Source organism: Monocercomonoides exilis, assembly GCF_001643675.1.
Source record: "Monocercomonoides exilis strain PA203 chromosome Unknown scaffold16-1735695, whole genome shotgun sequence".
Taxonomy (NCBI): domain Eukaryota; phylum Preaxostyla; order Oxymonadida; family Polymastigidae; genus Monocercomonoides; species Monocercomonoides exilis.
In genome coordinates, this window is record NW_027150561.1 from 375052 (window position 1) to 396815 (window position 21764).

General features: G+C 44.9%; 6 protein-coding genes across 6 annotated transcripts; 2 read left to right on the forward strand and 4 right to left on the reverse strand.

The window, feature by feature from the left end:
* Positions 1–988: 988 nt before the first annotated feature.
* On the reverse strand, positions 989–5750 carry MONOS_17418 (uncharacterized protein; the record flags this gene model as incomplete). Its single annotated transcript, XM_067870336.1, has 3 exons — positions 989–1159; positions 1318–2317; positions 2455–5750. The coding sequence occupies 3 exons, from the start codon at positions 5748–5750 to the stop codon at positions 989–991; spliced, it is 4467 nt and encodes a 1488-aa protein (XP_067729509.1).
* A 1616-nt stretch (positions 5751–7366) lies between these two features.
* Positions 7367–7660, forward strand: MONOS_16703 (uncharacterized protein; the record flags this gene model as incomplete). Its single annotated transcript, XM_067869586.1, has 1 exon — positions 7367–7660. The coding sequence occupies one exon, from the start codon at positions 7367–7369 to the stop codon at positions 7658–7660; it is 294 nt and encodes a 97-aa protein (XP_067729510.1).
* Positions 7661–9712: 2052 nt separating this feature from the next.
* MONOS_14500 (uncharacterized protein) lies at positions 9713–13276 on the reverse strand (the record flags this gene model as incomplete). The annotated part of the gene is made up of 1 exon (XM_067867307.1): positions 9713–13276. The coding sequence occupies one exon, from the start codon at positions 13274–13276 to the stop codon at positions 9713–9715; it is 3564 nt and encodes a 1187-aa protein (XP_067729511.1).
* Positions 13277–14168: 892 nt separating this feature from the next.
* Positions 14169–14396, reverse strand: MONOS_16395 (uncharacterized protein; the record flags this gene model as incomplete). The annotated part of the gene is made up of 1 exon (XM_067869303.1): positions 14169–14396. One exon carries the CDS (start codon positions 14394–14396, stop codon positions 14169–14171), a length of 228 nt encoding a protein of 75 aa, XP_067729512.1.
* Positions 14397–15280: 884 nt separating this feature from the next.
* MONOS_4867 (uncharacterized protein) lies at positions 15281–20599 on the reverse strand (the record flags this gene model as incomplete). The annotated part of the gene is made up of 3 exons (XM_067874969.1): positions 15281–17091; positions 17208–20408; positions 20500–20599. 3 exons carry the CDS (start codon positions 20597–20599, stop codon positions 15281–15283), a joined length of 5112 nt encoding a protein of 1703 aa, XP_067729513.1.
* A 122-nt stretch (positions 20600–20721) lies between these two features.
* MONOS_17419 (uncharacterized protein) lies at positions 20722–21639 on the forward strand (the record flags this gene model as incomplete). Its single annotated transcript, XM_067870337.1, has 4 exons — positions 20722–20760; positions 20839–20940; positions 21003–21140; positions 21193–21639. The coding sequence occupies 4 exons, from the start codon at positions 20722–20724 to the stop codon at positions 21637–21639; spliced, it is 726 nt and encodes a 241-aa protein (XP_067729514.1).
* Positions 21640–21764: the final 125 nt, after the last annotated feature.

A 21764-nucleotide genomic window follows, 5' to 3' on the forward strand; every position in this document is an offset into this window, starting at 1 on the left:
TTTTTGAAACCAAGACAAAAAAACAAAGTTGGAGGTGAAGTGAAGAAAATTAAACATTACACACCAATGTGGTTTTTATTTTTTTGGTAATATTTATATTTCGCTATTTTTTCATATCATATTCGGAAGTGCGAAGTTTTCACTCGAACCACCCAAACTTTAGATCAAAACTCGTTATCGAGGATCAAACCTGCTTTATTTCTTCGTTTTATCAAGATTTTTGATTCAAGAATGATTTTTAAAAGGATTTTTATTTCAAGTGAATTTTTGAAATGGGTTTATTTTAAATTCTTTTTTATAACACAAAAAATTTACCAGTTTCAATATCGCATAAACGCTTGTTAATCAAAGTTACTGATATTAATAACTTCTTCATTAATATTTTTAACTTTTCGTTTTGTCCCCACTTCCCGATATGATTTCATTTCAAAAGTGATTGAAACTTATTTCTCGAAGAATAATCAACAATAACGAAAATATCAATCAGAAAAGTCCTTTCTCATCAAGGTGAATACATTATTAGAAAAAAAAAGTTGATAGCATTGAATTATTTAAAATGATTGGAGAATAAAAGAAAAAACAAATCAAGAAAGTGTTTTTAAAAATAATGGAGATCCTATCAGTATATCCACATAATCTTTTTTTGATTCATGGCTTCATTTTTTGGATACGGTTGAAGGGATATTTGTTTCATTGATGCTTTCCTTAATTTCTCGCAAAATGTTCTCATTTTGATGATTTTTGATGAATTGCTCCAAATGAAGTGAGGAAAAGTTATAATTTTATTTGCCATTCGATATTCATTTCGGCCAATCAAAAGAAACCTATATCCAAAGAAAAACAAAGCAAAAAACAAATAACCTGAAAAATTGCACCACACAAACGGAATACTCGTCAAATTCATCGAGTGATCCGTCAATAGTGAAGCATCGTATCCAACATTCCATATCCGTTCATCTATCCCAGCTGTTGTTTTAAGGCAGTTGTGCTAATCATCTTCTTTCTCTGCTTCCTCCTTTTCATCTATTGCTATATCCACTCCAGCTTCTGCTCTGTCGAGTCGCAGCCTCGCTGCCTCCATCATCGCTCCTTGCTTCAAAATCGATGGCGTCTGATGCTGTGACAAACACAGCTCCTGCGGGAAACCGACTGAAGAATTCTCGCTTCAAAGTTATCAAGCCCCACCTCTCCGATGGCGATGCAGACAAGCATGCTTTTATCATTTCTCCATATTCCTCACTCCCTGCTTTCTCGGGTTTCGGCCTTTCCCCATTCACAATTTTCTGCCCGGCTGCTTCTGCAGAATAGTCTCCAAACGGGATCTTCAGAGTCAGGCATTCCCACAACATCATCCCCACAGAAAACACAACTGACTCCTTTGTCGCTCTCATCTTTTTTCTTCCCCATCAGCTCCGGCGCCTTCCATCGCTTGTATTCGTCTCTGCAGCCTTCATCATCCTCAAATGCCGATGAGGGTGGCGGTGAGTCTACGAATCGCTCACTCATCAATGAAACATCAGAGGATGATGTGGCAATCGTGCATGATGAAGCAATGGATGAGGAGTCCGAATCCGACTCATCAGAGCAGTCAGAGTGAAGCGCTATGACAATCACCATCTGCTCAGAGAACAGCACAATGTGCGGACTCAGATTCGCCAATGACTGAAGCGGGTTTTCCATCTCATTGAAAGAGTGCAGCGCTCCATTCACCACCCAGAACAGGATCTGTGCAGCTGTCATCTCCCGCTCCTTCAATGAACCAATCGCCATCTCCTTCTTCTCATTCTTCCCATGCACAAGCATGAATAGCGAGTCACGAAGATCCGCTATCAACTTCTCATGCGGCGACGAGCATGCCATTCCATCCACAAGATTCGACATGGATGACGTGGTTGGGCACAGACTCTCTGATCGAACAAATGTTGAATCTGAATCAGTTGTCGAAGTGGTGGAAGTGGATGAAATGGATGGCGATGGTGTTCTCTTCTGAATCTCTTCTTCTTCAACCTTCTCCAGTGCCCACTCCGGAATCTTGTCTGAATCTCTCCCAAGGATGTATTCGGTGGAGCCGCTCTCACTTAACAAATGCTCGGATGATTCAGAATGTTGCATATTCGTATCATATGCTCTTTTCTTGATCCTCTCTTCATTCTTCTTCTCTGCCTCCCTCTCAGCTCTTTTCCACTGTTCCTCGGGAGACATCTCCATTGTCACCATCTCAATCAGCTTCGGATCCTTCCTCACTGTATCTTCCACAATCTCCTCCAGTTCTTCTGTTCTTCTTTTTGCTTTCTCCATCGAACAGTTGTAACCACTGCTATAATCAGAATTACAAAAAGAACAACAGCCATTATTATAACAACCAATGGCCATGATGATTTTTCTTTGTTTCCTCCTTCAACAAGTTTTTCGTTTCCATTCACCTGTGCTTCTGTTCTGTTCTTCACAACAAACCATTTCGTGCCCTGCCGCCTGGCTGCATCTCCAAACTCAATCCTCACCCTCACCTCTGCTGTCTCTGCCGCTCCTCGAGCTGCTGATGCTCCTATTCTGCTGCACACCTCCTCCTCTGACACATAGTCAGATTCCACAAACTCATGCCGCTCCACTGCTTCTGCATCCCCATCCCATACGCTCACCCCAAATGAAAGATTGCACGGAATTAGCAGTCGCCCCACAAACCTCACCTCCAGCTCCTCCCCTGCTCCCCTCATATGCGCCTCCTCCACAACTGGCACAAACAGCGCCCATCCCCTTTCCCCTGCAACCCCTTCCAGTGTGCACCCTTCACTCAGAATCCACAGCGAGCTGTTCTCCTTTGCCCCATCCCCTCCTTTCAGGCTCACAACATTAACCTTTCCCAAACCGCTGCACACCACATTCCGCCGGATGGATCTGTACTTCTCCACTGTCCCATTGTTGTTCTCAAACATCCCCATCTCAATCCTCACATCCCCACCATCCACCCCAGCCCCTCCACAGCTGCTGTTTGCAATTACTGTGTCTTTCATCCGACTGCTGCAATTCTCCATCTCAACAACTGATCCATTCCAAAAGCATATCCCTTCCTCCGCTCCCTCCCAGTTTGTCTTCTCCAACAATCCACATCCATCAAACGTACAGCTGTCAAATGCAATGCTCGAAGCACACAAAACCTTCACTCCACTCCCTCTTGCCGATTGCGATGTGCATCTTCGGAATGTGCAGTTCACAATTTCTCCCATCTCTTTCCCTTCCCCAGCTCTTAGCAATATGCACGATGCTCCTCCAGAGAGGCGTGTGATGTTTTCAAAGCTGCACGATCCAATTCGCGGCAACAGCTTTGCTCCAGAGCAAATGATGCTCCCATCTTCCACGCTAATATCCGCCACGCTCACATTGTTCACGCTCGTCTCTTGCTCCGGCCCTGATGCCTCGATCACTCCCTTCACTGTTTCCAAGAATCTGAGACCTGCAACCTGAACGCTTGACACAGCACAGCCACCGCCTCCAATCCATATCAGCGAGAACCTAATTCTCGCCTTCCCATTCTCCTCCTCCCCATTTTGCATCGTGCTGAACGTACACAGCCGTATCCTAAGCATCCCGCTCTGTACTTCAATCAGCCTTGCATGGCTCCATTCTGCTCCTTCTGCAAACACAAACCCCAATCCTGTCACCTCCACATTCCTCTGTGTCGCAATAACCCCTTCCCTTCTCTGCTCTTCAATTCCCTTCACAATTATTTGCGCCATGTCGCCTCCGCTCGACAGAACCCTCATCTCCACAAAATCGCACTCCCTCTCAATCACACTCTCTTCCTCCACAAACATCTGGCTCACATAATCCCATGTCACATGCTCCACCCCATAGTCGATCGATCGGCATGGAACTTCAGGCATTCCACACGATCTCTCATTTTTGCCTCCCTTCTCTCTGCTGCTCGACACCACAATCGTGTCCGACTGGAATATCGTAATGATTCCCATCAGATCAATCGCCTCCACTGTGTGCTGTGTCCTGTCCATCCCACACATCCCGTTTTGACGCATATACACACTTTCCCGCAGATCCAACCGGAACTGTGTCTCGTTGATCTGGTTCTCGATGCTGAAGCACTCCACAAATACATCCCGTCCCAATGCTGCATCATTTCCACGAAACTCCATGCTCCGCAGCTCAAAGTCCAGCTCCCCTGTCACTTCAGAGTGCAGATATAGCCCTCCTCCCTTTCCTCTCTCTGCAGAACATCCACTCTGCTTTATTGTCGATTCGCTCATCCGCAGCCACCCCCCTTCGTTCAACGAGAAATACACAACCCCTCCTTTCTCGCTTTCCGACGATTTGCACGACTCAAACACGCACCCGCTCACATTCACACAAATCCCGCCATCGCACTTACACTCAACAATCCTCGGCCTATTCCCTTGCCCTGCCACAAACAAAAATGTCGAATTTTCCATTTCAACCACACTTCCCTCATCACCGTTTCCAACATCACCATCCACAACTTGAACAACTGCCCCATCTCTAATTCTTCCCGACTCCACACGCATTCCAAGCAGAATGCATCTGCACCCTCCATTCACCTCAAATAATCCTTTCCCTCCATTCATGCTCCTCGACTCCAGCTCATCCGCCCTCAGCTCTCCATTAAACATCCTCACAAACACACTCCCTCCTCCTTCCCCTTCTCCTCCCTCTGTGCCCTCTCTTGTCTCAAATACACACTTATCCAGCCAAAGTGTTCCTCCATTGTTTTCAACTGCCCATCCTCGTCCGTTCTCAAACCCTGCTGCCATGCACACACTCATCTCCTTCAGCACAAGCATCTTCGTGTTCACAATCACCCCTCTGCCTCTCTTCTCTCCATCTCCTCCAAACACCAGTGCAGATCGAGGCAGCTTCTCCTCTCCATTCCTCCACCTCTCCACACTCAAGCTCGACAGATCCCACTCATCCTCCACTCCCACCTCTCTTCTGATCATAACCCTTTTCTCCTCATTCTCTTTCTCAATCTGCTTCATCCCTTTCCACAGCGTGCCGCACGGATCCCTCTCGCTTCCACATCCCATCACATCAAACCCATCCTCGCTTATGTACACCACCCCCGACCAGTACTTCACCACAAGTCGGAGCAGATCCGTCTCTCCAAGTTTCTCATCCTTCCCCACAAACAAGTTCTCATCCTCTTTCAATTCTCCATATATTACTCCAAACGACTGCTCGTTCACCGTCTTGTTCAGATCCACTCCTTCTATGTATATCGCCTTCCCTCTTGCTCCTCCAACCGTTCCCTTGAATTCCGTGCCTGCAAAACGCAATCCATCCTCTTTCAACCCTTCCCTGCTGTCCACATATATCACCCCTCCACACCCTTCCTCCCACTCCCATCCGCACCCTTCAAAATAGCTATTCGATATCCCAAACGTATCCTCTCCTTTCAGCTTCACTCTCATCACCCCTCCTCCTTCCCCATCTCCATCCCTTCCATCCCTTCCATCCCCTCCAACCCTCTTCACATCCTCAAACACACACCCGCTCATCTCCACGCTCGAGCAAAATTCAAACGCCACTGCCCCAATCTCCATTTCTTTCACCAAACATGAAACTGCCATCACTTTTCCCCCACTGCTCTTCACCATGCTATATTCCACTATCCCTGCTCCCTCCACCTCAAACTCACACAAAACCAGCCACAACTCCGCATTCCCTCCTCCACTCCACACAACCTCCTTCTTCCCCTCTTCAAGTCTCACTGGCACAACCATCCTCACCCTCTCAACATTCAGCACCTTTTCGTTCTTCACCACCCAGCTCTCCCCATCTCCTTCGATCTTTTCCCTTATCTCAACAACACTTTTTCTCCTCTGCCGAGCTCCCTTCCACCTTCCATCCGGACAGATCTTCCACCTTCCTTATCCCGACCATATCGATGACCTCCATCTCAATCATCCCATCCTCGTTCTCTCCATGCTCAACCCCTTTCTCAAACGACTCGCACGGATACTCCTCTCGCCCACACCCCATGATGTCTGCCCCATTGCTCCCCACCACAATCCTTCTTGAGCGATATCCCACCAAAAAATACATCAGATCATGCGCCTTCTCCGAAAACCGCCCTTCATCCCTGCCCATCATCCTCACACCTGCCTCGCCTCCTTCTTTCACCAGCTCCAGCTCAAACCGCTCCCCAACAACACTCTCCTTCAGATCTCTGCACTTAACAAACACATCATCCCCTTCATGAGCCGCATTCCCCTCAAACACCATCTTCGATATTCCAAACCTGTTCTCACAGTCTGCATGGATCCACATAAACACCCCACCTCCTCTCCCTCCTGTCTCTTCTGCCCTGCAATTCTTCACTGTGCAATTCTTCACCAGCACTTCGTCTTCCCCACTCATCTCCCAGCTTACCGCCCCGCCATCTCCCCTCCCTGAGCAGCACCCAACAAATTCACACTCCTCGCTCAATTCCACCTTCCTTCCATCCATCACCCTTATCACTCCCCCACTCCCACCCCAGCAGTCCCGCGCCTTCATTCTCTTCACCACTATCTTCGTCCCTTTCTCTCCAATCACCAGCCCACCCCCATCTGTCCTTGCTCCATTCATATTCACATCCTCGCACAACAACCCCCCTCCCTTCATAGCACACATCCCCCTTCCATCTCCAAATTCCATCTGCTCCACACTCACCTTCTTCAGCTCCACTGACCCTCCTCTCCCACAAACAATCCACATGTTTGTCTTCCTCTTCTCTTCTCCTTTCCCTCCAAACACACACTCCACAACATGAACCTCTCCCACTCCCATCTCAAAAAGCTCCGAGTGCGCAGACTTCTCTGCCACTTCAAACTTGATCCACTCAATCGTCAGCGTCGTCGACCAGCTCCCCACCATCACACACACTTTCCCCCTTTCCCCCACCACCACCTCCGACTTCGCCACCTCGTCTCCTCGGATCGTCAGCGACTCTCCTTCTCTCCTGATCTCCTCCCCAAGCTCGCTCTCCTCCATGATATGCAGAATCGTCTTCTCCTTCCCCAGCTTCTCATACCCTCCCTCCACCGTGTTGCACGGCAGCTCATCGCTCCCGCAGTTTTCCTGCCCAGTCACAGTCCTGTTCACAAAGATGATGTCTCCCTTCGGCGGAAACAGATATTTCAGCAGCGTCACATCGATCCCCGCATTCCCCGGATCCACCACCCACATCGTGTTGTTGTACTCCTCCCCTTCCTTTGCCGACCCCTCCCACTTCCTCCGATCAATCACCACTCCTGGCTCTCTGCACACCAGATACACATCCACCCCAATGTGCCCTTGATTCCCTTCAAACACATCCTGCCTCATCGAGTAGCTCACATCCACATCTTCAAACTCCATGAACAGCCCTCCTCCCTTCCCTCCGTTTCCATCCACTTTGCTCTCCCGCACTTCGTTCTCCTCAAACACCCAGCTCCCTCCTTTCCCCACACGAACATGCACACTTCCCCCTTCCCCCGTTCCGCTCTCGCACCGAATCACACTCACAACGCATCTCTCCACCACACACTCCATCCCTTCTCCCACACTCCCCACAATCACTGCCCCATCCCCTTCCATACGCGTCACCCCGCTCACATTGCTTTCTGCCATCCTCACGCTGCTCGTCCTATCAAACTCCCACACACAGTGATCCCCAAATGTCACTCCTCCGCTTGCCGATGTGTTCCCCACCTCCAACGACGACCCCTCTCCAACCCATATCAGCCCTTTCTTTCCTCCACTCGCCACTCTCTCAACCACAACCCCTTCAACACTTCCTTTCGATCCCTCTCGCAATTCAACCATGCTCCCACTCTCAAACTCCTGCTCCCTCACCTCAACACTCTTCAGCTCCATCCTCCCCCCAACACACACCACAAAGCTGAACCCCGCTTTTCCACTCCCCATCCTCATTCCGCACCTCTCCATCACCAATCCCGACAGCCGGCTCACCACCACACTCCGCTGCCCTCTCACAAATGTCTTCTCCACCACAAACACCACATCTGCAAACCCTGTATCCTTCCTCGTCTCTATCACCCCTTCGCTTTCTTCTCCCAAATCTCCTCTCACTTCGTATTCTCTCCTCTCTTCACACCCCTTCACATCCATCTCTTGCGTCGATATATCAATCACTGAGCAAAATGCAAATCCCCTCTTCAGCACTATTTCTGCTTTTCTCCCGAAAAACCTCGCCCTCCCGCAGTGCTCCATCGTCGCACACCCAAACCACTCAAACCCACACAACGAATAGTCCATTCCTCTTTCCCCTTCCACGTACCCTGGACTTCCCCACTCCTGAACAAACACCCCAAGTGGAACTCTCATCTCCTCTGCCTCATCATACCCCACAAATTCCAACCCATCCAGCTCCCCACCTCCCACATCCACCTTCAGTCTCTCCGAACTCACAACACCCCCCAGTCCTCTCCCTCTCACAAACATCTTCCGGCCCACCCATGCCCAGCACTCCTCAAGCTCAACTTCTTCAATCTCAAACCCATCTGCCACACTGCACTCCATGAACATCCACCCTCCTTTCCCTTTCGTTTCCTTTTCTGCACAGCACCTCTCCCCCTTGCAGTTCCCCACAATAACATGCCCTTTCCCTTCAATACACACCTTCAGCGCTCCCCCTTCCTCATTCGCCCTTCCATCCACATCCGTCATGTTGCACCACAAAAACTCCAGCTTCCCTCCAATCACACTCGACACAATGCACGCCCCATTCCCCCCCAAGCACCCAACACTCCCAAACGAACAGTTCCAAAACTCCACCCCACTTCCCTCAACCCTTCCTTCTCCTCCTGATTCAAATCCCAGATCAAACATTGGCTCCTCCACCACAAACCCCTCAAACCGTGTTTCTTCCACCTTCAGCACTTCCCCGCTGAAACGGATAATCGCATACCCCACACTTCCTTGCACCCCGTCCTCCAATCCAAATCCACACTTCCTAATCCAAAGCTCACCGCCTTTCGACTGACAATTCATCAGCTCTGTGACCCCTCCCTCAAATCTGCTTGGCATCTTCACATCCAGCCACTCCAACTCCGTCACCCCTTCCGTCTTTATCGCTGCGCTCCATTCCCCGCTCAGCATCCCTCTCACACTCATCTCCATTGCAATCTCCCCCATCCCTCCCAACCTCGCTCCGCTCACATCCACCTCTTCTCTCAGCTCTGACCCTCCTGTCAGCACCACCCACTTCTCCCCATCCTTCCCTGCATGCCCAAGCCCATACTCCACTGTCATGCATGGATATGCGCTCATCCCGCAATACACCTCATTCCTCCCTCCCTCTTTCCGAACTTCCACCCTCCCTGACACATATCCCGTGATAAACACATACAAATCCGTATCCTCCCTCATCGCCTTCCGGTCTCGCCCAACCAGCGAGTTCCCCCTCTCCCTAATCGACAATCCAAACCCAAACCTCAAAGGAGTCACATACTCGCTCAGCTCATCACATATCACATACACATCTCTTCCAGCTTTTCCTCCGTTCCCTGCAAACTCCACATCCCCAAACACAACTCCATCCCCTTCCACCCCCAGCTCCACAAACACTCCTCCCCCTCTTCCTCCAACCCCTTCCTGTTCCCCTGCTTCACACATCTCCACCACACTCTTCTCCCCACTTTCCCCACTTTCCCCACCCTCCCCTATCTTCACCCTTCCCCTTTCTCCACAACCACCTTCATCATCCCCCATCCCCTTTCCCGCTTCTGCACCTGCTCGCTTGAACATTCACCACCTCCACACTCCCTCCGCTCCCCACAACCCCATTCACACCAACCCCATCTCCTTTCCCTGCTCCTATCGAACTCATGTTGCACCCACTCACCTTCACATACCCTGCCCTTTCGCTTCTCACCACACTTCCTTCTCCAAGCACACACTCATTCGCCTTCGAATTGTTCATCTCCAGCCTGCTTCCACTCTTCACCACAATCATCGACCCTGATTTCTCGTTGCATCCTGTCATCCCCACATTCTGCAGCTCCACCCTCGACCCATCTGATCCTTCAATCAGCCCATCCCCAGACACCCTCGACACATTCCTCAGTTCTGCATCCTCCAGCACAATTGATGCCTCGCTTCCAGCTGCAATGCACATCCCATCCCTGTCGAAGTGCACAGACTCCAGCCTCAACGACGGCCAAACCACACTCCCGCATGTCACTTTCACCAGCGAAAATCTCACAACAACCCCCGGAGCTTTCAGATCAATCGCACACTCCAAAACACTCAAGCTCCCTCCCCTCACCTCAATCAATGCTCCTCCTCCTGATAGAATCGCCGGAATCCACATCTTCACTCTCTTCAGCACCGTGCTCTTCCACACACAAAACACCCCTTCTCCTTCTCCTTCTCCTTCTCCTTCTCTCCTTGCTGCATTGTCCACCACTGACAGCACAGTCAGCCCTTCGTCTCCAGTCACCTCATAGCTCCCCGATGTCATCTCCACCTGCTCGCTCACTTCCACCAACTCGTGCACCTCCACTTTGTGCTTCTCACCCCCTTGCCGCTCAAGCGAATACTTCAGTGTTCGGCATGTGAAATACTCAAACCCACAGTTTTCGTGATCAGCCCCTCCTCTGCTCGCATGCACAGTCTCCCCAACCTCCTCAAAATACACTTTCACAGGGATCACCAGCGACCTCCACTCTCTGTCTCCTATCCCCGCATAATCCTCCCATCCCCATCCTCCTCCCCGAAGAAACCCAAACTTCTTCACACAGCTCACCTTCAGATCTGCAGAGCAGATAAACATCATCTTCCCGCTTTTCGCTTCATTCCCCACAAGTTCCATATTCTCCATCCGAACATCATCTTCCGCATTTCTCATCTCCACATACAGCCCTCCGCCCCTTCCTTTTCCGCTGCTCCCGCTACCACTTCCTTCTTCAGCCTTGCAACCCTCAATTTTCGTGCTCACGCTGCTTCCCCCCAAAACTGCCACACTCCCTTCCACAACTCCCACATACACTCCACCCCCATTCCCACTGCTGCACCTGCACCCCTTCACTGTGGTGTTACACACAATCACAGTCTCTCCTTCCCTCAGTGTTTTGCTCATCACTGCTCCATTTCCCCTGCTTCGCACAATGTTCCTTATGCTTCCCCCAGCAATTCTCAGCTCTCCCGGATATCTCGATTCAAGCAGCGCACAGTCTTCCATCTGTATCCCCTCTATCTCGCTGTCTTCAATCTCGCACACCCCGTTTTCAACAACAAACATCGGTCTTCTGCAAAACACTCCTGCTGCTTCACTCCTCACACTGCACCTCACCAACCGTGCCCTCCCTCCTGCTTCCCTCACACTCATCAGCGACCCCTCTCCAGATGCCTCTCCATCCATCACAAACACAATCGAGTCCGCTTCAATTGTTCCGCACGTGATCCAGACAAGCGCATCCCCTGCTGCTGCCCATCGTATTATCGGCCTTTCTCCGCTCCCCTTCACCTCAATCACAATCACCCTATCTTCCACCCCAATCCCTCGCTCTGCAAAAGTGCTTCTGCTCAGCGATATCTTTTGCTTCAGCTCTGGATTCCACTTCGTCACTCCATACCCTATTGTCTTGCACTCATCTTCCATTGTCCCACAGTGTATCTGGTCTTCCTTCGTCGGATTCACATTTATCTCCCCTCGAATGGTGTTCGGTATCCAGCTTGGCCTGCTCTCATTTATTGGGCATGTCCATTCATTCGGTGTGAAGCAGTGCCACACCCTTGGTTCCGCACTCGTGGAGCTGCATGTGGCAAAATCATTCGCTGCATACAGCGTCTCATGATCTGTTCGGAATGCCACATCATGTCCGTTGCCCAATGTGCATGAGTTATTCTCAAATAACAAAAATCTCAGTTTCACAGGTTTCACAGTATTTTTATTTCCTTTAAAAATCATAGCCCCTCCGTAATAATGAGCTGAATTGTTTGCTAATGAACAATTTGTAATTGCTTGATTCAATGATATTGCGTTCCAAACAACAAGGCATCCTCCATATCTCGGATTGGCGCAATTATTAAGAAACGTGCAAGATCCAATGAATAATGCATCGCTAACAGCTGACGAGAACAATCCAGAATAATGTCCTCCAGTATTTTCTGCAAATATTGAAGAAGTGACATATACAGTACCTGCTGCCTTTGTTGTTATATAAACACCTGCACAATAACTTCCACCAGTTTCTTCAACAGAGCAGTTAATGACAGAACTATTCATCATGTTTATGAAACCCGTTCCAGTTGCATACACTGCACCTCCATATGAATCTGGCAAAGTGGATTCCAACGAACAATTTCTGAATGTTGTTCGCAAAATTGAAAGTGTGGCATTCCCCGTGATGCACACCGCTCCTCCGTAACTCCCAATTGTGTGCACTGTGAAAATCGAGTCTTCAAGAATCACATCTCCTGTTGAGTTCTCTTGCCTCGTCGAGTTCACATTTTGCTCGCACCTCTCAAACGATGTGTTCATCACAAAACAGCATTCTTGCGTGTGATACCCATCATAAAGCATCCCACTGTCTCCATTTTCCACCCTCTCAAATATTGAAGAAGCAACTCCAATCCTTTCAGCATTGTTCTTCCTGACTCCGTTATCTGCTCCATCACTTTTGCCATCCACTCTGTCTCCACTGATTCTTCCTGATATGTTCCTGAACAGGCAGTTCTCCACGAAAATCTCTTTCAGACTCCCTCTTGCCAAAGCCATCCCTCCCTCTGCCCTCAAACACTCAAATCTGCTTTCCTTCAGCTTCACCTCGTTGCCTCTTCCAAATCCCTCCACAACACCGCCTCTCCAATTTCTTTTCTCTTCTCTCATTTTCACTGTCATCTCCAGCACAACCCTGCTGTCTTCGCACCAAAACAATCTTTCATCTCCGCCTCCAATCGCAATCTCGCACCAAACAACCTCCAGCAATGATCCATTCAACCTCCCGATCCATTCAAATCCTTCTCTGCTCCCCAGCTCTCCAGATCTTATCACTAACGAGCTGTTGCAACAGTCAAACCTCGTGGAGATTCTGCTCCGCATCACATCTCTCATCTCGTGATTTTCATGTGCATTCTCGCTCTTTCTTTCTTCCCGCTTTCCATCTCCAATCAAATTTGTGAACAAGCTTGTTTGCGTCATCAGCCTCTCTTCTTCTTCTTCTTCTTCCTGAAAATCTTTCATTTGCACTCTCTTTCCACTCGTTTCTTCACAAACACCACAAAGCATGGCCAGCACCCCCAACTCCAGAAATAATATCATTTCTCAATCAATCGCACTCCTTCACAACAGTTCAAATTTCGAATCACAAAAATAAACGACGGATCCAAGATCACAGACCCCTATTTTATCGGATTTGAAATAAAAAATTATATAATAAAAATATTTCAAATTTCTTTTCCACAAACTCTCTTTCCTGTGTCTTCTTTCTTCAACAAGTATCAATTTCTTTTCTTTTTTTTCTTTTTAGATTTCATGGTTCATTTTGTTATTTTTCCCTCTTGTTTTTTCATTCAAGTTAATAGCAGGATTGCTCACTTTTCAGTCCTTGTTCAAAAAAACAAAAAACAAAAACAAAAAAAACAAAAATCAAGATTATATAAGAATAGTTGAAAATAAAAAATCATCAAACGTTTTTTTTTTTTTTTTTTGATGCTGGAGCATTCATAGGGGAATATTCAATCTTTTTCTCAGAATCTCCTTCGCTTTGTCTTTTGCTTCCATTTCTCCAAGAAGATCCAAGTTAAATGCTTTCTTCATCACGAAAAAAGTGCTGAAACACTGAAACGAGCTTTCTGCACAGCCTGCAAAAATAAATACATTCGTTTTGTATTTTTTTCGTAATTTCAAAAGAAAATGAACCAAAAAGAAAACAGAGTGATAAAAAAAATAGTCGCCAAAAATACAACAATTCTGAATTTTCTTTTCCAAAATTGAAGCAGCTATCCAATAAATATCTTTACAAAAACATCCTCCACAACAATGGATTTTGACAGAACAATTTGCACAAAACCAGGAAAAAAAAGCAGCAAAGCACTCAAGGCATCAAATACCATCTCATTTTCATAAAAACAAAACAATAAATCCATGAATTTGTTCGCACAGCCATGAACACACTTTTCATTTCATCCTTCTTGCCACATCTTCGGAGCACTCATCCCGCCACGGACCTCATACAATTTCCCTGTTTCTGATTCTGTTTCTGCGTTATTGCCTCCTCCATCGACTCGAATCCTTCTTTGTCTTTGTTCAGCTTGCCTCCCTTCCCTTGTTTCTGTGCTGGCTGTAGACTGATGCTTCTGCTTCCTTTTGGCCATAATCTTTCTTTTCCCTCATCCATCGGAGCCTGGTTGATGCTCTGCATCGCTCGCCTGCAAGCCATTAAAGATAATGGATCTCGAATAATACTGGCTGTTTTGCATGCAGTATATCTTCATTTGCTCACAGCAAAAACAATTTGTTCCCCGCTGGTGATAGAAACAGTAGTGGCGCTGCATCCTTCAGCAATAAGCAGTCAGCAAAGTCATCCTTATTGCGCATTTATCGCTTCAAAAAAATGTGCATTGAAGCATTTTTGCTTGCTATGCTTTTTTGCTTTCTTCCACTCCACTTTTGCTTGATTTGCGCATGCTTTCTTCTTTCTTTTTGCCCAATGGCATTGAAATCAAAAAATAAGATGCTCAATGCTCCTGAACACAATTAATCCAGATTTATGGTGGAAAGCAACACATTTCACACTCTTGATAGCATCGCCTAAAATGGAGTTTACCTTTTCACAAAGTGTTGTCGTGCGCTAGCTGCATCAAAGCGTCTGCTCTGTGAATATTGTATTTTGAGCTCATTGCTGCAATGAAATTTTGCAGCTGATATATTTATATCTGAAGCAATATAACAATTCAGAGCAGTTACGCCCCTTCTTAGGATAAATTGATTCTAATTCTTCTCGGCTCTTCAAAGCTTTCTCAAAAAGTCGATATGTTTCGTTTTTAATATTGGGTATCATCAAAATATTTTAATAAAAAAGGAAATGGATGAGAATCCTTTTTCAAGTTGATTTTTGAATATATTTTGCTGCAATTTTTTTTTCCCAAAATTGAATGATTTGATTGTTCTTTCCATTATTTTAGATAAAAATTATGAAAGAATAAATTTTCATGAATATAACTATAATTCTAATTTGTTTAAAAGAAGATGATGAAATAAATTAAAGATATTACCACGTTTTAAAAATCAAAATGAAGAAAGTTTTTATTCACATTTTGTACATTAAGATGAAATGTTGTGATAAAATCTAGGTGAAATTGTCCTCTGTGGAGGGTTTAAAGTGTTATAATTTGTATTGTTTGAAGTGAAATCTTCAAAACTTTCTGTGTCCAAAGTCTGATGTTGTCTGTCAGGAGTGTGGAGATCATTGATGATTTCATCTTTGCAATGCAAAACTGCTTCTAATTTTTGAGGAGAATTGCTGGGCTCCTCAGATTCAGTATCTGTAATAGGCGATTCTTCGAATGATCTTGCTGATTCAAGATGAGATGAATGCGCATGCTTCGAAGATAACTTGAGTCGAGGAACTTCTGGCGGTTGCTTATTTGATGAGGATGTATCTTCTTTTGTATTGTCAGAATATTCGTCTCTGGAATGACTCAGTGATTGCGATTGAAATTGCGTGGAAGCAGATACGCGATCAGACCTTTCTTCAGAAGGAATTGGCTGAAGAGAGGATTTGGAAAAATCTGGAGTTGAAGAATGAGACGATGAGATAGATTGAACTGCATGCGGAGGCACAAAGAAAGCTGAGAGCTGAGGAGAAATGAGTTGATTCCGTAGGTTTGATGAAGAAAAAAATTGTGGCTGCTTAAAAGTTTGGCTTGGAATAAACGAACTGCGAAGTGAGGCAGAAGTTGTGCTATTTGGCATTACCGAAGAAGCAGTGCGAAGTGAATGAAATGGAGCTGACGTGAGATTGGATGATAAAAGCGAGTCTTTTGTGTTCATAGGAGCTTTTGATGATATAAGCGAACTTCGTTCATTTCGAGCCATCAAACCAATTCCGTTCATGGCCTTTGTAATCCGCTCCGTATCGTCAACAAGTTGCGAAAAGAGAGAGTGAAATGATGTACTCAACTGAGACGAGGCTAACTTTGGAGCAAAACTGTCATTATCTGGAAATGCACGAGTTAAAGACGCTGACGAATGAGCAAAATGAGATGTGGAAGAACGCTCCGGTGTTTGAAAGCGAGAAAAAGAATATCTGTGCGGTGGAGAAAGAGAAGAAGAAGAAATCTGCCTCCGAGGCGTTATGAAAACTGAACTCGAAAGAAGTGATCTGGAATTCTTTTGTCGCGTATCGTCTCGATGAGAAACGAAGCTATTGCGTTTATTTGATATGCCAGAACGTCTTGATGCTCTTTCTTTTGCTTTTATTCTCGTTTTCTTCTTTTTTCCCACTGCTCTGTCTGTAAGCAAAAGATCACTCGCAGAATCTTCACTATCGTTTTGTGTGCTGCTATCCGAGCTACTAACTTGTTCTTTTTCATCTTCAGATATTCTGCTCATCTTCAATTCTACATTCTCTTTTTGTAGCTGCTCCATTGCCTCTCTCATCAAAGCTATTTTTTTCGTTTCTGTTGTTTGCTTTTCTTTTGTTGATTTTCGTTGCTGTTCTAATAATTGCGATTTCTGGAGCGATAATGAGATGGACTTTTCTTCGGCCTCACGCTCTTTTTGAATTGCCAGCTTCATTTTTCTCTTTGCAGCTTCAAGTTCAGAGCGAAGCTTGTCCTGTTCAGCCAGCAGCTGTTCTTTCATGTCAGCAGCTTCTTTCATTCTTTCGTTGAGTTCTTTTTTCTTTTCATCAAGAGCATCTTTCTCTTTGTTTAGCATTTCCTCTTTCTCCTTCACTTCTCGAGACTTCGCAGCAACAGCTCCACTCAGTGCTGATAGAGAAGCAAAGTGCTTGTTGAGTTCATTTTCTTTCAATGCAAGTTCAGCAGCAGCCTTTTCTTGGTACTTGCTTTGCTCTTCTGCCTGATCAAGAAGTGACTGATGGTGCGACAATATTCTGGTTTGAGTTGGATCTGACATCAGAAACAAAATGATAATTAAAACATAAATTTCATTGGAATATATTTTAGCATATATTTAGGAAATAATAAAAAGAAAATTTAGAAATATTTAATAAAAATCACCAAACCAGAGGCAATCGCATCTGAATGCAGTTGAATCAAAGCCAAATATCGTTCTTTTTCCAACTGAGCTTTTTTCTTTTCTTCTGCTGCTTCTTCTGCCATTCGCTGGATTTTTTCGCGATTCTTTGCCAAATCACTTCTTTCGCTTTCAAGCTGCTGTGACATCAATTCCAATTGACGCTTTTGTTCAGATATTGCTTCTTTTATTTCTTTCTCTTTCTCAATTTCTTTTTCCTTTTTTGATTTCCTCTTCAAAATGCTTCCTTTCCTTTGGTGTGAAGAATCTGTTGAATCAACAGAATCACTGTCTTTTCCTGAATCTTCGTCAAAGGAATCATCGGAGCTTGAAGATGGAGAAGATAAAACACTTCTCCCTTTCCTCCTCTTTTCCGAAGGCATCTTTCTTTTTTTATGTGCTTTCTTCTTCTTTTCATCTTCTCTACTTCTTTCTTTGCTGCTCTCTCTTTCTTGCAGAAGTTTCTGAAGTTCTTTCACATCCATTGCAAGTTCCTCTCTTTGCTTCTGCTCCTTTCTAAGTTGTTTTACCAGTTTTGTTGTTAATTCATCATCTCCTGAATCTTCACTCGTATTATTTCTTTCTTGCATTGATTTTGAACCATTATTTTTGAGGCGTTCGTTTTCTTGCTTCATTCTGCTCACTTCCAAAGTTAGTGACTTTAACTGATCAGCAATCGTTAACGATTTATTTTGTGACTTTTCTCCTTCATCTCCAATCAATTCCTTTTGTTCAGACTCATCGACTTCTTTCAGTATTGCTATTTCTTCCTTCAGCCGCTTGTTTTCAGATTTCAATGCGGCGATCTGTTTTTGCAATGCGGCGCAGCGTGGACAATTAGAAGAAGCTGAGCCACGAGGCGAAACAGAAGGGCACGAAGATACACTGCTTAGCGCATGAGGCTTCAAAGAAGAAGACGAAGTTTGCTCTTTAGCTATTTTCTGCGATCCTTTTTTAGTAAGTCCGGAAATTGCAGATTGTTTAGGCTGAACGGGCTGTTGGGATGCTTGTTTCTTTGGCTGCTTATCAGGAACAGATACAGGCGAAACTGACTTACTTTGTGGACTTTTAGGAGGTGGAGTGCTAAATGAAGTGGAGTTGTTTGGTGATGAAATGGGAGTGTTTGAAATTTGAGAAGAATTTGCCATTGGCTCAGGAGTTGACGAAGCCTGTGAAGCATCAGAAGACAAGCCAGACAATGGTTGGGGTGCCTGAAATGGTGAAGTGGAAGCCGGCTGTTGTGGTTCTTCCGATTTGTTTGCTTCAGATTCAGAAGAATTAGCAATGAGATTCTGAGAATCACTTTGCAATTGAGAAGAGGGTGAAGTCACGGGTGTTTGTTTTGGAGCGCTGGAAAATTTTCCTGAAATAGTACTTTCAACAGTTAAATTCTTTTGGTCTTCATTCGAAGATGAAGATGCCAAGTTTCTGTTTTCTTTATTTTCTGATGTTGCACTTGAAGTTGCGCGTTGGCTAGCCTTCGTTTTTTTCTCCAAGTCTTTTTGATAATCTGACGGTGTATTTTGCGAAGTTGTCTCGAAACGAGATCTCGCAGAAGTTGGTTGTGTACCAAAGGAAGGTTGTGTGGGAGATAAAGAAGACATAGCAGTTAAAGGTCGTTTTGAATTTGTTGAAGTTGACTGAGCTGCGATAGAAGAAAGAGGAGGTGTCGAAGGAGCAGAAACTGTAGAAACATCTGAGACTGAAGAAACAGATCTGCGCCGAGTGAAGACAGACGAGTCTGGCGCCGTTGATGGAGACAGCAATAATGGAAACGGTGCTAGCTGTGATGCAGCTTGGGCATTAGAATGTTTTGTTGTGTTTGAAGAAGAAGATGATTGTGTGGGTGTTGGCGTTGATGCAGGAGTTGAAGAGCGAGGAACGCTCATTGGCCTTCCTCTGCGCTTGGGAGTTGCAGAAGGCTGCTGTTGAGATCGTGCTGATTGCTGAGCATTTGCTGTCAGTGAAGGCTGGGATGGCATCACAGGAGGAAAAGATTCAGAAGAAGCAGCCAGTGGAAGAGAAGGAATTGAAATGGTAATATCGTTCATTGAGGACGACGAGCGTGAAAGCGCTGGTGAGTTTCCATTTGCCTGTGGTTCTGAAATGGAACTACCAGCACCCCTGCTGTTACTATCTCTTCTTTCAGTTTGGCCTATGACATTTCTTGGGCTTCTTGTTGCGTCAGATGCAAATACTTCTTTTTTCTCTGTAAGCGGTTCATTCTTCGCAGACTTGTTGTTGTTCTTCTTCTTGACAGAAAATCCGAGCACTGCCATATTTGAAAGCTCGTCTTCCTCGGGCATGTCATCTGGGAAAAGAAGCGGTGAATCATCAAAGCCAAAAGGATCTGATCCTTGTTGAATTGGTGATTGTGGAGGTGCGAAAGTCGAAGGAGCCATTGAAGAGAATGTTGGGGGAGCAGCAGAAGACACGGGCGTTGAAGAAGCAGAAGGAATGACAGAAGTTGAAGTTTGATAAGCTGATGTGGGTGACTGAAATGATGGAAATGAAGGTTGTCCTCCTCCTGATGAAGAAGCCGATGTTGGTTTCAATGAAGAAAAAGTTGATGAAGAAGGAGCATATGCATCAGAAAATGTTGTAGCGGATGGAGTTATTTTCTGATAATTATTTGCGTCGTTGCTCTCTATTGATGTTGATTGCGGTGATTTCGCCATTGTTGAAGATGTTGAAGAATTGTGTGAGTTTAGTCGATTTGATGATGCATTTCCGTTTGAGAAAGAGCTTCTACGCGCTGAAAAGGAGGACGTCGAAGGAGAAAAGTGTCCTTTATAAGGTTCAAATGAAACATCATCATCTCCTGTTGGTCTCTTGAAACGAACAGCCTTTTGTTTTGATCCAGTTGAGATATCTTCATGACCTGATGCTTGCGAAAAAGGGGTTTGAGCAAGAGGAATGGTCTCTTGAATTGTTGGATAAGCGTTTGATAACGATGTTTTGTCCGATTGTGTTTGTATTTTTTGCGGATAAGCAGAAGAGTTGCTAAATTTATTACCACCAGATATTGATTCAGAAGTTGGAATTGGAGATGCAAAGCGTGTTGGTGAAATCGAACCTTGAGAAACTGGTGTTTGTGGTCGAGAAGAAAGTTGGATGTTTGGGGTTTCAGCTCGGGATGACAACTGAGAACGTTCAGTCGTGGATCCTGCCGCTGAAACTCCAAGCACAGCTTTTCAATAAAACAAATTAAAATTAATAGGCGAAATACAAAAAATCATTTGATATTTTTATTCTTGTCTGAAAAATAAATAATACCATACAAGAGCTCAATCCCTGCTTTCCTAGAGTAAAGAGCGAACCTCCTCCAGATGAAGCTGTTTTCAGATGAGCCAATCTTGAAGAAGGCCGTTGAAAAGACATTTAAATAATTGCAACAAGTTAAGCACGTAAATAACTCCTACGAGTTGAGAAAAAGTTGAAAAATCAAAACTTGAAAAAATTATAATGGTTATTCTCAATAATTGAATTAGCTCGCTTTTGTCATGGATGATTTAAAAGACGATAGAGAATATCAATACTTGGTTAAACTTATTTGAATTTGTATATTATTTTGCGAAAATTATTTGGTACTGTATTTTAAATGAAAATTATGATAATAGCAAGACTGTGCAATTTGTCTCACTCCTTTCACTGAACATTCGCATCAACCATTTGCATTGAAATGCGGACATATTTTTGGCCATTGTTGCATATCTAAATGGGTTTATAATTTTTTTTTTTCATTAAATTAACATTGAAATGAATATTATTCTAAAAACCAAAGGCGGAAGAAAAAAAGCTATGTCCAAAATGCCGCCGAACATTCAAATTATCAGAAGGAAGGTTAATATGCTTCCCGCTCACTGGTATAGTTCAAACAGTTAATGAAGTTGACGAAATAACTTTACAATCAATAAAAGAGGTTTGTATTTACTAAAAAATCTGAAATAAATGAATAATTCAATTTGTTGCAGAAAGAAAAATATGTTTCAAAGTTACATACTGAAATAATGAAAAAGAAAATTTTACTAATGTCAAAGCAGCAGACTCTCATAAAATTAAAGCAAAAGTTATCTTCATTGGATTCAAAGAATAAATTGCAAGGCATAGCCATGCCTCATTCACCTCCACAAGAAATTAAAAGTCCTTGGATTAAGCAAAAAGATCAAACAAAATTGGCAGCAACGATTCCATCATTTTCTTCCACCATGAAAGAAAAATTAATTCAATCTGCAAACTCTTCCTTTCAACCAGAGAAATTGTCTAATATCTGCCAAAATTGCAGTTCAAGTACAGACACATCTCATTTGCAAACTCATGCTCCTCGCTCTCCTTCTAATCAACAATCTCCATTGAATCGGTTGCTAAAAGCAAAATCAATCATCAGATCACGCATGGCAGCTGTTCCCAACACGACTTGAACGAAACCAGTCAATGCAGTTATAATATTGTTGAATGTTGCTCGATTGCATTCCGTTGTGGAAAAGTTCCGCTGATTGTTACGGTTATATGCGCATATTTTTCAAACAATCAGATGCGACATGTT